The 10,142-nt window shown below is 39.0% G+C and overlaps 1 protein-coding gene across 1 annotated transcript in view; it reads right to left on the reverse strand.

Moving 5' to 3' along the window:
• Positions 1-10,142, reverse strand: part of LOC104158293 (aryl hydrocarbon receptor nuclear translocator 2-like) — a gene marked incomplete at its 3' end in the record, with an annotated part of 42,681 nt that overhangs the window by 24,124 nt on the left and 8,415 nt on the right. The window contains exons 4-7 of the mRNA XM_009695897.1: positions 9,964-10,033; positions 9,666-9,768; positions 7,586-7,651; positions 7,041-7,126 (exon numbers count right to left, since the gene is read on the reverse strand). Coding sequence (XP_009694199.1) covers positions 7,041-7,126; positions 7,586-7,651; positions 9,666-9,768; positions 9,964-10,033 — 325 coding nt within the window. The remainder of the gene's footprint in view (positions 1-7,040; positions 7,127-7,585; positions 7,652-9,665; positions 9,769-9,963; positions 10,034-10,142) is intronic.

Genomic DNA, 10,142 nt, shown 5'->3' on the forward strand with positions numbered 1-10,142 from the left:
CTGTTCTGCACTGGTCAGGTCCTTCAAGCAGTTAAATTACAAAGCCTTGTTTTGATATTTCACACACCACTATTCCATTCTGTTTTCCACTACACAATAGGCAAACCGCAAACAAGATCCCAAACACAAATAAGTCGCATGCTCTGAGACACCAGCATACCACAGAGAGCATCAACCACTGACATGAAACTACAGTTAAGAGATTTATATTACATTTATATTGTTTTCCTTCCTTGCTGTGTTTACACACAGTTATTTCCTCAATACAAGACTTAGTAATTGGCTAATGACAGGTTTCCAATACGCTTCCAATAGGCAAAGGAACTGAATTTGGCTGCATCTTGAGAAAAGGAGAGAAAACTATGCTGAAAAAGCAGAAGCAAACATATCTGCTCAAAATTGTGTCCACTTAAGGCAAAATTTTGGCAGACACATGGCTGCTATCTGCTCGCATACATGTGGAGCACAGGGAAGGTTGAGCTTCCAAAACTAAACCTAGACTCCTCCGCATGAGCCATTTTAATTTTAAATAAGCAGAAAACAGTTAACTGAGAACTGTGTGCACTTGTAGGTGATGAGAAGTGGAAGCCAGCAGTTTCACCTGACAAAGTTGTGTCTGGAGGTGTGAACTGAGAGCAGGACAAATTAAATGATGCAGCAGCTTAGCAAGGAGCACAAGGACATTGACGCTGCTAGGAAAGAAACATAGCAGTGTACAAAAACAACCACGGGACGAAAGAAAGCACCAGAACAACCGAAGAGTTGACCTAACACTTCGGCTGGAAGATGGCAGCAGGGATCACATCCCTTCGGGAGATGGATAAAGGAGTGTCTCGCTCCTCAGTCCTGAACTCTGCACGGGGCAAATCTGCAAGTTCAACTGTCAGTTGAAAGAACAAACATCTTAAAAGCTGGTGACTGAAGCAACCACAGTCACATTCAGACAGCTTGGTACGGGTGGTCTGATATCAAAGACTGTGAGTGTTCTAGGTCCTACCACCTTCAGAGGATTTCCTTGGTGGATGCCTGGTACTTCTGAGAATTAGGCCACTTAAACACAGGGGCCTAAGTGCTGTTTTAAGGAAATAATTCTAGGCATTCTAGTTGGGTAATCTTAACCAAAAGATCCCTTTTCAATGGAGTTTTCCATTTGAGAAGGACCAATTTAAAGTATTTTCCCTTGACTTCAAAAGCTTTTTCAATCGTTTCCTTAGCGGCACAGTGTATTGCAAAGGACAGCAAAGATACTCAGCTGGAAGGCTTCCACTTTGCATAATCTTTTTTCTGCAGCTTTCAAAAACATTTTCCTTTTTAGGAATTTGGTCCATGCTTGCTACTGCCCAAATAAACTCAAAGCAACATAAACAATCTCCAAAATTAAACCTAGCTAAGAAACATCATTTCTGATGTCACTCTGTTGGCAAAGGAGGTGCTGTTCTAATTTTCACCTTCCTCCCGCCTGTCCCGCCCCAAGGTGGATTATATTTGGTCTGTATAACACACCAGAAAACGTATTAGTTGGGTTATCCCACAAGACACCCTATGAATAAGAAACAGCCTGCCTGGAAGTAATCAATACATGACCCAGTGAATTGCTAACCCTTCACTAAAACTGCCTAGAGTAAAAATATGCCAAAATGATTGTCTGCTTCTCTGCAATGTTGGTGCTATTACTGACAGTATTCCATAGAAGGAAATTATTTTCTTTATTCTTTTGCTGATAGTTACAAAGATTCAACTGTGGGTGTGCTTATATGGGCAGATGCATTTGCAGAAGAGATTTACTTTTGCTTTAGCATACTTCCTATTGAACACACTCCAATACGGACAGGTAAATAAAGATACATGCACCACACTTAACACCAGTTTGTCCACCTCTTAACAGAATGTAATATTGCTCCTTAACATTGCCAAATACCATCAGTATCTCCAAAAAAAGTTGCAAAAGCCTTGAGGAAAGCAGCCATGAAACTGATCTTTAGGGGGCATCAACAAAATAAACATACATTAGTTATTCACATTCTTTATGTGTAACCCTGAGAGCGGCTTTATTTCTCAACACCAAACATATGCTTCTCTTGAATAATAAATATAGTGCTATGCTTGTTCAAGTTAATATCAACAATTTGCAAAGCAAAGCCTGCAACTGAGCATCAGAAATAGAATGCTGTGCTGTTAGAGGTTATATTTAATTTCCAAGTGTCCTTTTTGCCAGCAAACAGTTTCCCACAGGGCAATGGCATGTGTTTGTGTGGACATAAGGAACTTTTTAGTTTTCCCAATGAGCTTCCAGTTGGCTCTAACAACAGAACAGCTTCATTTTCTGCCTTCTTTCTCTGTCCTTCTGCTCCATATTTTCTGCGAGACACAGAACAGTGTTAGTGGATTTGTGGTTTTACTTCAGTACACTCAAAAATAAATGATTTATGAGCCTTTAGAAGGGTGTAATTTAAGTGTCCAGTGGTCAGTAGCAATCTCCTGTTAATGTCTATCTCCATCAGAACCATTTCTGATAGTTACATGCCTGTGCATGAAACTGTGCTGTATGACTTTATCTCCCATACACAACAATGGAAAAAGGCTTTCACAAAAACAGGCTGTGTATGTTTACAGCATATCAAGGAAAAATCTCATGAAAAATCCCAACAAAACCTAAATTGTTCCTTATTTTTGAAAAAAAAAAAAAAAAAAAGGCCTTGAAAATGACAGCACTGCAAAGGACATTCAAGCAGCTATTTTGTTTTGTATTGGAAGAGGGAGTACTTTGCACAAACGTCCAGATTCTGGCCAAAACTGTAAAATAACCTAACAGCTTCGGCATGCTGTGGTTAAGACATTACCGTAAGTCTGACTTGGAAGACTAAAATGTTTCTTTTTTAACTAAGGAGGAAAAAAAAAGATTTCAACATTATTTGAATTTAACATTATTCTGGGACTTCTTATTGGTTTTCGAAAGAAGTATCTAAGCCTTTTCTTCACTATGTGTTTTTATGCAGGTCCTGGCTTTGATTTACAGAAAACTACCAACATCCTGACAGACTGTATCTTCTCTCTCCATCAAATATTTTCCATCAATTGTTATGGCATGAAAAATAACTATTGGGAAAATATCATATGGACCACATAAGACTCATTTCCTTCCAGGAATGAGATGCTTAGAGAGGGAAAAAAAAAAAAAATAGAAGAAAAGCAAATGCTGGCTTATGTTGAAAACCGAATGATCAGGAGAAGGTGAGCATTTCTCAGTTTTGTGACTGGTTATGAACTTGAAGCATTGCCTAGGCTAAGGATCACAAGTTCTTCTAGCTGTGCTGCTTTGCTGGGAACAGATGGACAAAGGCTGGAATTGGTGCTCAGTCAGTTTCAAACAAGGGGTCTTTTTACCTCATTCAAAATAATCCAACACTACACTGTCATTATTTAACCTAACATACAACGTAACTGGTTGTAACATTGATCTGGAATATCTGACTCCTTTTTCCTTTGACTTCTACACAAAAGTTTACCCCAATTACTTGAGGCCAACATTTACTTTATAAGGATGCAAGTGTGTAGGTATCATATGCCAGGTTTTGCACTTGAGCTTAATTTTCTCGTTCTCTTGCAGGCACAATGGAGGAAAATGAATGGACCATTAACAAACAGACTGAACGGAGGATGAGGCATGATGTTTCCTGTGTTTTCTCTCCCATTTCTCAGTGAAAAAGGGGCTAAAGGCAATTTGCCACTAAGTGAGCCTTGCTGCTCCATAAAGGTAAGGGCGGGGGGGGGAAGGTAGGTTAGATGTGCAAAAGTGTTCTCATGCTGACCACAGACCTGAGCTGTAGCTGAATTTGCTTTCTACTTTAGATCACTGAAAAAAACCCAAATCAGTCCTTAAAATATGCCACCATACTGATGCCAGCTCTCTGTAGTTTATTTGTTTTCACCTGTTTAAAGTACTCAAATTACTTAAGAGATTTAGCATAGACTACTCACATTGTCAAACCTAATAGTCTATCACACTAATAATGATCACAGAGCAGTTCTTGTCTGTTGATTGATATGGTATTTCCATATCAATGCTATTGTGTTATACTTAGCATGGGACCAAAAATAATTAACACATTGGCCACAGAAAACGCAATACAACCAAGAAACAGAAAATACCAGGTGCTAAACAAATTAGATTAAGTACAGATTAAGTGCATTTGCGAAATATTTGTTATTTTGTTTATGAAAGTGTGTTTTATGTGCTCTACATTAGTTGTATAATGCATGTGCCACATTGCATGCTGTGAAAGGAAAGGATATAGAGTTGATATTAGTGTCCACTTGGCAACTGAAAAATAAATGAAAATGATCCTTTCCATAGCTGAATTTTTAAACAGCTGTGATTTAGCACAAACCTATTTATTCCCAGGAATCCAGAGACGATGCAAAGGCCAGGGGCTTGCTACTCTCTTAACTGATTTGAACAAAAGTAATTTTATTACAGGGTAGAAAAGCCTTGGCAAATTCAATTACTGCTGCAGTTATTTCATTTGCTTTGCAGATTATGGTTGAATTACCAGTGGAAATGAGAACAAATGCAGTGATGTTGCCACTTATTTACTCAAACGTATTAGGGACCAATTCAGCCCAGAGATATTTCCATTCAACTCCGAAAGTCAATGGATACAAGACAATCACCAACACAAAGTGGGAAGACTGGGAGGGCAAATATATGCTTGTGAAAGAGGTCCCGATTCAGTACTATATGGCCTGAAAAAGGCACTCAGAGCATGACTACTATGAGTAACAACTTGGATGGTAACATAAAAGACCACTGAAATTCCACATAAGGCTGTCAAAATCGAAAACATCCCTTAGGATTGTGCTATAGTTTGGAGGCATTAACACTGTGGAGGTGCATTGGGATATTGTAAGTGAGCACCATGTGATTTTGAGGAGTGGAGTAATAGAAATGGGATGAAATTCAACATTACTAAATGCATAAGCATGCACTTGGGGACTAATAACAGTCATAAACTACAGCAACAGAAATGGGATAAAACTTTGTATTACTAATTGAAAGATCACACAATTCAAAGCTATTTTGATATCAACTGGAAGACCTGGAGTTGACAGCTAAGAAAAAGGCAGCCTGGTATACATATCAGGTAATTTAGGATGCCAGCAGGACGGACTATACAAAGGAGAAGTATGCTGTATCATATACTGCCAGTCAAGATAGGAAATATTTTCATTATACATCACTACAATTTCATCTGGAACAAGAGTGTATAGTGCCAGTGACCTGCATTTTGAAAAGTTAAGTGAAAACACACACAAGTGCAGAGAAAAGACACACGGACAAAGAACAGAATGCATTATGAGAATGGAGATTAGAAGAAACGGGCTGGTTAAAGTGTGCAAAGTCAAGGCTCAGAGGATATGACCTCCTTCTGGAAACGCACCAGAACATTGGAGACAGACCGAGACACAAGGCAGGAAAACTCCCACTTGATCTTCAATGAAATATAGTCTAAGAATACACTGGCATAACCTTCCCATAAACTAATGAGAACTGGAAATTAAAGAGGTTGTTAAGCATGGGAAAGCAGTGAGGTTTTGGAAGAGCTGGAGATGGAGAGAACACCTCACTAATGTAAACTGGAACTTACAACGGGATACCCAGCAACTGGGCACTCAAAGATCCAGAAGATCCTTTTCATTCCATGCTCCTGCACTGCAGTGCCTGCTCCCCTGCAGAAATGGCGGCTGGAAGTCAGGTACTGCTGATATTGTAACCTAGTGCTGACCTCAGTTCATGTGTCTGCAGCTCTACATTAGCAACATACACCCCTGACATGTTAGATCTCTTTAAACGTCCCATAACATCCAGCAAGCTTTTCATTCAAGCTAAACAAGGAGCTGAAAGAAATCTCATCTCACTTCACCTTCCTGAAGAGACAACGTTTGGAATTACTGATAGAAAAGTTAATTTCTTTATGGAAGAAAACAGAAAACAGAAAACCTCACACTGTAATTTCATTTTCATAGAGCAATTTACACACAGTGTGCTCTCACTCTTTTGAGATAGAAATGAAATTGAAACATTTTTACTCTTACAGCCCACTAAAGTATATTAAATACTATTAGCAACAAGAGAGGAGGTTTTCCTTTTTTCCTGAAAGTAAAAAGCAGGAAATCAACAAGAAGTTCACATCCGCGTGCTGGTGTCTGCACACCACTGCACAGACTTTGTGCAAACCACCTCTTAGCATTCATAATCCCTGGACAAATGTGATTTATGCTTGTGGCATATGACCGCAAAAGGGCAGGACAACTCATGGTTTGATTCATGCCAGCAGGCACTGTCATATTGCAAACAGCCTCTTCAACTACTGCAAATGCCAAAGTCAACTAACCCAGTCCATGATGATGTCTGGACAAGCTCCACTGTCTCCTCTTTGAATTTTTCAAAGGTAAATATTCTCATATGCAATACTGAGTTACAGTAGGTAAATGTTTTTCTCTGTAGTTCAAAGCAGTATGCCAAGACTTGTTTCCAGAAAACCAGCCTCAAAACAGAATTTATCACAAACACTGAATATTGTCCCCTAACATCACCACTGTGAAGACCTATACACCTAAACTGAAATTACACATTTTCATACATAGGTGCTCGCAACTCAGTATTTAAATATAAAAGCACTAGTTGGTGTTTTCTAGAGGCACAAATGCTTAGTGTCTGCCTTTTAAAATCAGGTCATTCTTACGTTGGTTTATCAGATTGAAAACTTTTGGTCCCAGCTGCTGGAATCCTGCATTACTGACAATTCCTACAGCTCTCTGTACCAATGAAATTGAGAAGGGTTTCACATGGAAAAAGGGGGAGGCCCTGAGTGATATAAGAGCTGATTTCTTGGTATCAAAAGCTTCTCAAGATGAGACTGAATTGGTCACCCCATTGAAATTCAGGCTGGTTTTGTACCAGCAAAGGAACCTGAGCCAGGTTTTCAACTGTCTTGAGGACAGTATGGGTGCACACTGCCTTCAATGAGATAGACACATACCTGCTGGTGGCCAAGCCTTGATATAGCCAGTGCAATGGACAACAGCATACTGTGCTTCGCCTTCTTTTACTGGGCCAAGGCCATTCCTGAATGAAAAAGAAACATAAAAGTATCATGTTGATTGACAAGCAGAATACCTTTATGATTTTAAACTCTGACTACTAATGATTTACTGGTATTTGTAAGTTATGTTAGAAAAAAACAACTGTCAACCTAAAGTTCTGTGCAATGTCAGATCCATTACAATGCTATTCAAGCCATACCTGTTTTCCATATTCCCCTGAGAAAGATACTGAAGCTTATTTCAGAGATGGAGCTGGTTAAGACAAAGAAATTGAGTGACTTGTGTAAAGTTTGCAAAAAGATCCAGTGACTCCACCACAGTTGAATTTAGTGGTGAGTTCTCCTCTCCCAAGGCCCAGTGCTGTTTTACACTGTGGGCTAAAGCAGATGTTTGTCCAGGTAGTACTTGAGTGAGCATCAGCCCAGTGGAAAATGAGAGTGCTTATGGCAACTAACTGTTGCAGTAAATTAAGTAATAGTACCTGTATCTTTTTCTCATGGTAGTTATTCTGTTCAAAGGTAAATGATCCAGAGGAGCATTTCCACACCTAAAAGTAAATTAATATTTGAAAGGGCTCAGAAATGAATATAAATATTCAAGATGAAAATGCATTTTAAGATCTTTATCAACATATATAAGTACACAATAATGGATATTTATTTCCGACAGAAAGTTGCAGATTCATGTTTTCTTAGAACTTGCTGCTTCCACAAGCTGAGCTTTTTGGGTATGCTACAAACATTTTCTTTATTCTATAAAGAAAAATAGAAAAGACTACAAAAAGATTTCCTCCTGCACTCCCCCAACCTAAAGACTATTTGAAATAGATATTCCAAGAGTGGTTAAAGAATAGACAGACTTCAAAATACTACAAAACAAGGGTGAAAGCTAGAAGAATATAAGCCAGGCCCCCAAATATCCACACAAAACAATCTCAGTGTTCCAGTAGCTCCCCTGGACAGAGCATTTCGACTGCCATACACCAGCTACAATGTTAGTAGATACTAATCTAATGTTTGCAAGAACAGACTATTTACACTGTCAAGTAACTTTGTTTAACACTTGTCCGTGTATATTTTGTGATATTTCTAACTATGCCTAACTGCATAATTTTAACAATCCTTTTGAAGCAAATAGTTTGAAGGGTAAAGTCAGTTCATTTTCAATGGAAAAAAGAACAATAACAATGAAAGAAGTAATCACAAGGAAAGTTCACGTTATTTGAGGCTTGTTCTTCCCACAAGGGTTTTTGTGTTTTTTTGGTTGTTTTTTGTTTTTTGTTTTTTTAATTTTTTTTTTACCAGTCACTGCCAAGGAGAAGGAATGAACAATTAAAATAAGATTTAGAATTACCAAAACAAGGGGGCTACTGGCAGGTATAAAATTACTCTCATGCACTGGACTTTACAAAATCAGGATGCTAGGAAATAACTGCAATCTGAATTGTTGTTTTAAAAGCTGGGGAACAACTTTTAAACAGGACATTAAGCCTGGTTTTCTTTGCACAAAAAAAGTCCTCCTCACATGATCACCACATGCAGCTTGGAGGAAGAGAAAGCAATGTTCCTAGTGTCTCTCTGCCAGGCTGTATTTCCTTCCCCCCAGTTAAGGGGGGAAAGGTGTTATAGGTTTGAAGTCTGATCTTGCAGGTATGAAGTATATAAACCCCTTACAAAGGCACCCAAGGGTCATACATTCTGCCTTCTCACATGACTGGAAGAAAACCCAACACATAACTGCAGTACAGGCATCTGTTGTAATGTGTCAAATATTTTGTTTTGCGTGTTTCATTCCATATACAAATTTTGCACCATCTGTTTTCAGCATATATATTGGATATAGGCTGCAGATGTAATTTTGTACTTTCCCCCCCTAACCACACAGACAGAAATTAGCAACAGGCATTTTATCCCATTAGCACTACAACAACAGAAGTGCCCACAAGCCCCAGTCAGAAGCACTGGGCAGGCAAATCTCTCTAAACAAGCCCAAGTAATGCAGGAGAAGTTGGAAAATTGCAAAATAAAAACCCTCTAACAATTACTCATTTATCTAGCATCAACCAGCTGACACCCGGTTAATTCATAGCAGGCTTAGGTTAATTCCTACATAGCTGGCAAGTTTGCAACTGAATTCCTGTTTGTCTTCAAGATTCTTTTAATATTATTGGTTCGCTAAAAAAATACACAGAGTTGGGCTTTCATTACACTTGAGAAAGCTTTGTTCCCGAAGTATTGATTCGGATAAGCTGACTAGAAGAGACAATGGCTTACATTCCAGGGGTGAAGTTGTCATGAAGTTCTCTGGGGAAAGCATCCTACACCCCACACTGATAAAAATAACTGCAACACACAAACGAGGTGCTGTTTTGTCATTAATCACAAAGGAAGATAGGTTTCAGTTTTACTCCAGTTCCAAAAGCAAGCATTCTGGAAATGCTTAATGGGAGCATGTCATTACAGCTTCATTTTTAAGCAAGGTCAAATTAGTGCAACAAAATGTCTGAAGTCTAGTCTGAGACGGGACTGGAACCATCACAGGAATACAAGGTAAATGTGTACCTCATCCTGCAAATGAAAGAACGCCTTGATCCCATGCACATTCTCATGGAAGACTGCTGACCCTCTTTCTTTACTGTTCCAGTCTTCAAGTCCAGGATTCGTCCTAGAAAAGCCAGGGAGAGCAACTCATGTTCAGTACATAAATGTAATTCCATTTACCACAAACTAAGATGACAGTAAGTTCATAAGCTACATGCCATTAGCCCAGTTAGGGGGAAAAAATACCAACAAAAAAATCTTGATCCTGGTCTCACATCGGCTATGTGCTGGCTTAACTAATGATTATAGCAAAGCTGACTCTGAGTCACAACAGTGATGGCTCTTTTCTCAGTTGGCCCAAGACCAACTTCCAAGGCAGGGCCAAATGTCTGGAGGCAGAGAAGACAATGACAGCAAGCATAGCTTTTTGACTTGATCTGCTCACTCCACTCTTTACCAGAACTGTGGGTAAAGCAACATGATGATTCCCCTGATAGC

This window comes from Cariama cristata, unplaced genomic scaffold (genome assembly GCF_000690535.1).
Source record: "Cariama cristata isolate BGI_N322 unplaced genomic scaffold, ASM69053v1 scaffold4362, whole genome shotgun sequence".
NCBI classification, from domain to species: Eukaryota; Metazoa; Chordata; class Aves; order Cariamiformes; family Cariamidae; genus Cariama; species Cariama cristata.